General features: G+C 35.1%; 1 protein-coding gene across 1 annotated transcript in view; it reads right to left on the bottom strand.

Annotated features, from left to right (window-relative positions):
* LOC105530520 (T-cell activation inhibitor, mitochondrial-like) overlaps window positions 1-5,608 on the bottom strand; it is a 39,828-nt gene that overhangs the window by 5,229 nt on the left and 28,991 nt on the right. The window contains exon 4 of the mRNA XM_011968092.1: window positions 2,362-2,515. Within this exon, the coding sequence (XP_011823482.1) occupies window positions 2,362-2,515 (154 nt within the window). The remainder of the gene's footprint in view (window positions 1-2,361; window positions 2,516-5,608) is intronic.

Genomic DNA, 5,608 nt, shown 5'->3' with positions numbered 1-5,608 from the left:
GCCTCAAACTCCTGGGTTCAAGGGATTCTCCCACTTCAGTGTTCTGTGTAGCTGAGAGTACAGGCTTGTGTCACCATGCCCAGCTTTAAGCTATTTTTGTTTAAGAAATCATGCAAAGTTAACCATTAACTGAAAGTAAAGGATTCTGTTTTTACTCAGCCAGAGCTGGCTACAGCTATTTGTCTTCGCATTAATCCACAGAAAGCTCTTAGTAAATCTCTAACTTGTTTTAAAATTTATTCTAATAACAACATTTACTTCCTCATGAACCACCAAAAAGATATGGAGCTGAAGAAATAATTTCAGCCTTTAAGGATTTCAATGTATTAATAATGCTAAAGGCTCATAAAATTTCAGTAATGAAAATCACTAGTAAACATTTTACCTTATTACCATCTTAATTCTCCAAAGCTGATTAATGATTTCTAGTGTTCTAGAAATAAAAATTTTTAAAAAACCTACTTGATTTTAATTTCATAATCAGGTAAACATGTTACAGAAGTAAAAATGTTTTAAATCTTTGTCAGAGGGCCAATCTTTGTTATAAAGGCAAAAGGAAAAATGATTAATTACAATATTTTAAAAGAAGAATTAATAGATAATGTGGTATACAAATCAAAACACTGGACTAGGAATAAGGAGACATTAGTTCTAGTACCAGCTCTGTCCCTAATTTGCTGTGTGAAACTTTCTAAGATTTCCACTAAGCTTTTAAATTCAATTTACTCTTTAACTCCATGTATATTCAATATTTAAGACAAATCCAGCTGATGGTGGTAGTAGAAAAAGTAGTTGTAGCTGTAGGAATGAGCTTGACTCTCTCAACCACATACAAATAAAAACAGATTGATGATAATATTTTTATTTTAACAACTATAAAGGATATAATCTGCCTCTAAAAATTCCATCTGTCCTCCTGGAGAAATCATGAAACCTAAGTAGACCACTATATATTAAGTAAGACGTTATTTAATTCCTAGCCTAATCTTGACCCTAACAGGAGCATATATCTATTAAAAATATTTATGAGTATTTGATTTTACACTAGTAACAATGTATCTCAGTTGCTTGAGACTCTCATGGCTAAGAACAGCACATTCACAATGTATTTAAACTTTCAAATAGAATTGTGTCATTTAGAGTGATCAACATGCTTATTATTCATTATTTACAGCATTCTTCAGTACAGCTGTTCCTTCACAAAAGGGCTATGAGTTGACTTTCTGTCTTTAAATATTGAAGAATAGGGCTATTTTTAATAAAACTCTACATCAGAGGTAAATGGAGAAACTGCCAAGAAAAGGAATTTGTGACTCCTGATCTCCCATATTCAATTATGAGAAAATAAAAGGTAAGAGATCGTATACTATCAAATACTAGTCCCTGGAGAGACTAGGTGAGGCGTTGTCTTCAACATACTTCAGCATTCTTCAGATCAAGCTCTTCCTCCTTCCATTTGAGGTCCTGAGAGCCATGGGAAGGTGAGGTGTAAATTAGGGATCTTCCATGTGAGTGGCCTCTACACAGTTCTCCAGCTCTTTCATTTTAATAAATGAACACCCAAAAGTTAAAGGTCACACAGCTAGGTCACTGGCAGAGCTAGAAACAGATTTTAGATCTCAAAGACCTATCAAATTCTGAGTTTTATAGCAGTTTGTTTCAAAAAAAATTACAGTATATCCTGTTTTAGCCTTAACTCACAGAAAGCACTGACTTTTTAAATTGTCTTAAGTTCATACTAAAAATATATTTATTTCCTCAAGGATCATCAAAAGCATGTATAATTAGAGAAATGATAGGCCTTTAGTGACCTTAACCTAAATATTTGTCCTTAATTTTAAATATGGAAAAGCAGTGACAAAAGGCAGTGAAAAGGTGGCTGTCTACTAAGATCAATTGGATTTTAGAAGCAGCATAAGGTTGGAGTTAAAAAACCTGGGTTCAAGACTTATACTCTTTCTCTCTGGTCTTGGGAAAGGCACTGAACATCACTAAGTTACAATTGGGTAAATACTTCCAGCTTCAGAGTATTCGGAGGACTAAATAAGAGAATGCAAGCTGTAGTTTTTAGAAATACATATTGTTTGGACATGTTTAACACTTAAAATAACACTGAACTGGGAAGAGGACAAATAGGAACACTTTAGTTTTAAAAACAAAAAAGTTTAAACATGTAAAAAAAATCACTTGTTCAAACATATGCAGCTAGGAATAGAATCTAATTCTAGGAAAACAATCAATTAAATGCTATTATTTTTTTATCACCAAAGTTTTGATCCAAAGGCATTCTGACAATGTCAAAATTAATGAACACATTTAACATGAAGCTTGCAAGGGACACACCAGAAATAAAAAACGTACCGGAAGTACTAAAAGGTTCCTGGCCATCAGAGGAACTCTGGTCTGTTTCTCTTACATAAAATGTAAGCTGAGTTGGTTTCAAAGACTTGAAGCCTGGTTTCTGGAGGTTTTCTAAGTAGACACTTAACCTTTTAAGAGAATTTTCATTGATTTCCTGAAAAAAAACATTAAGGGCATTTACATACAAAATAGAACAAGAAAATATCAGAAATGATATCTATCTAACCTTTTAAACACATTGAGAGTATTAAATAATTTAGTTTTAAATACTGAGAGTATTAAATAATTTAGTATTTAAAAATGTTGGGATTTCATAGCTCTTTGGATCTACATCTCACAACATGTAACAGAATGAACTCCATATGGATAAGATGTAAAAAGATGTAACCACATAAGTAATAGAAGAAAACATGAATTCTTTTATAACCTAAATGTGGAAAATGCCAATGACTAAATATCCCAAAGTAATAAATAATAGTTTAATTTATTCTAATATGATGTTCTTAGCCACATGAGTCCTGTACACAAGTGTGGGATATTTATCGCCAGTGTAAGACTAAATCTTCATTATTTTTTGATAAATATTTCTATTTTTGCTGAAAAGTAACACAAGAAGGCTGGATGTGGTGACTCATGTCTATAATCCCAGCACTTTTTGGGAGACTGAGGTGGGCAGATTGCCTGAACTCAGGAGTTTGAGAACAGCCCGGGCAACATGGTGAAACCCCGACTCTACAAAAAATACAGAAATTAGTTGGGCATGGTGGCACATGCTTGTGGTCCCAGCTACTCAGGAGGTTGAGGTAGGAGGATCACCTGAGACCAGGAGTTTGAGGCTGCAGTGAGCCCCTTGATGGTGCCACCACACTCCCCGCCTGGGTGACAGAGCAAGACACTGTCTCCAAAATCTTAAAAAAAAAAAAGATTATGTACAGGAAGTGAATAAGAATTGGGTAAAGGAAACAGGAATATAGGAATGAGACTTCTCATTAAACTTTAAATTTAGTTTTGATTTTTTTTTTGAAAACTACAAATGTTTTGCAGATTTTAAAATTAAATTAAAGAGGATTAAAAAAAACCCCAAAAATCCGGTGCATCACTGTGAAACTCTGGACTTTGAGTTCGATGCTATGAATAGATGGGACTTTAAGCCAGTCTTCCTAAGAAAAGGGGCAAGGGTCTTCTCTAATAGTAGGAAGAAGACTGAACTGAACATGTGGTGGCAAAAAGAGTGACAAGAAGAGTGAACAGCCTTCATGGAGCTTGCATTTTAGTGAGGGGAGAAAAATAAACAACAAACCTAATAAATAAGGAAATAGGGTACATGGAAAGGAAAAAAAAACCAAGAAGTACTGCAGGGTAAAAGGGGGAGGGAATGCTAGGAAGTAAAGCAGAGATAGCAATTTAAAATAGGGTAGTTTTAAAAACAAAACAAAACAAACACAAGTAATAGCGTAATCTGGGAGAGCCTCACTGAAAGGTGACACTTCAGTGAGAAAGTAAAGGACAAGCCATATCTGGGATATCTAGGAAAAGGATACTCTAAGCACAGGCTAGGGCAAGGGCTTGATACAAAGGAGGAGTCAATAAATACAAGTTTAAAGATAACATGAAATTGTAAACTTATCAGAACCATTAAACTCTAGGCACATTGTGTCAGGGGTCCCCAAGACCACTCTCAGGTTCAATGATTTACTAGAAGGATTCACATAACTCAGACAAGATGTTTTATTCACCATTATGGTTTATTACAACAAAAGAATGGAAATTAAAACCAGCAAAGGGAAAAGCTGCATAGAGCAGAATCAGGAGAGACCAGGTGCAAGCTTCCAGTTGTCATTTCACAGTGGAGTTTTATAGACAGTGCTTAATCCCCCCAGCAATGGTGTGTGACAATACGTGAAAAGTGTTGCCAACCAGGGAAGCTCATCCATTGGGTCTGAATGTCCAGAGTTTTACTGGTGGTCAGACAGGTAAGCATTTAGTGCTTATGTGACTTACTTTAGCTATCCAGTATCAGCTCCCTAAATCCCCCAGGTCAAATGAATACAGTGCAGTCCAGAGTCTTAGACACAGGAAAACAGGTATTCACTATAAATCATATTGTTAGCATAAACTGTCTATCTGGTACGGTCTAACGCCTCAGGCAAACAGAAACATTCCTATCAGGTGGGATATTCCAGGGGCTCAGAGCTCATTTTCCAGGAGCCAAAGCTCAGCACTGAGGTCAGACCTTTCTTTGGAATGTGCAAGGTTTAAGCAACCCAAGCTTGCTGAGTTAACCCTTTACCACACGTAGAATTTTCTGTTGTTTGTTTTTTAAATTTACGAGATGACGTCTCACTATGTTGCCCAGGCTTGAACTCCTGGGCTCAAGTAATCCTCCTGGCTCAGCCTCCCTAGTAGCTGGGACTACAGGTTTGCCACCACGCCCTGCTGCATATAGAAGTCTTAATTTAAAAAAATACATTGGTACAATAACATTAAAGTATTACTAAGCTTGATTTTTCTATACGTGTTGAATTTAAAAACTTTAAATTATTAATGCATCCCCAAGGTAATGAATATTTTTCTGTTGATTCAATTTACTGATTACTTTGAAAAGTTCTGACTTTGAGTGGCCAACATATGTATCAAATATCACAACAGAATATTTTCCTAGAAGCAAAAAAGCAAAATAGATTTTGCATTGCAAGTAGAAAAAAATAACAATGTTCTAATTTTCAAGATTTCAAGTTCCTTTTCATATTAAACTAGATATCAGTGTTAATGAAAACAGAAGGAACCAATGAAGTAATTCCAAAGCACGTGGCTTTGTAATATATAGTAGTCCCTTGGTATCCACAGGGGATTGGTTCCAGGACCTCCTGTGGATACCGAAATCCACGAACGCTCAAGTCTCTCATATAAAATAGTGTAGTATTTGCAAATAACCTATATATATCCTTCCATATACTTTAAATCATTTCTAGATTACTTATAATACCTAATATAATGTATATGCTATGTAAGTAGTTGTTATCCTGTGTTGTTCAGGGAATAATGACAAGAAAGAGAAGTCTGTTCATGTGTAGTACAGATGTATTTTTTTCCCCTAATATTTTCAGTCTGAGGTTGGTTGAATCCATGGGTATAAAACCCATGGATATGAAGGATTGACTGAATTTTCTAATGTTAAAATATATTGACTGTCTTAACTACATCTACCATAAGCCATTTTTCATATCAGTTTGTATTCCTGGAGCAC

This window comes from Mandrillus leucophaeus, unplaced genomic scaffold (assembly GCF_000951045.1).
Source record: "Mandrillus leucophaeus isolate KB7577 unplaced genomic scaffold, Mleu.le_1.0 Scaffold829, whole genome shotgun sequence".
Lineage (NCBI taxonomy): Eukaryota > Metazoa > Chordata > Mammalia > Primates > Cercopithecidae > Mandrillus > Mandrillus leucophaeus.
Note: the sequence above shows the minus strand (reverse complement) of the source record. Positions and strands in the feature narration are given on the sequence as shown.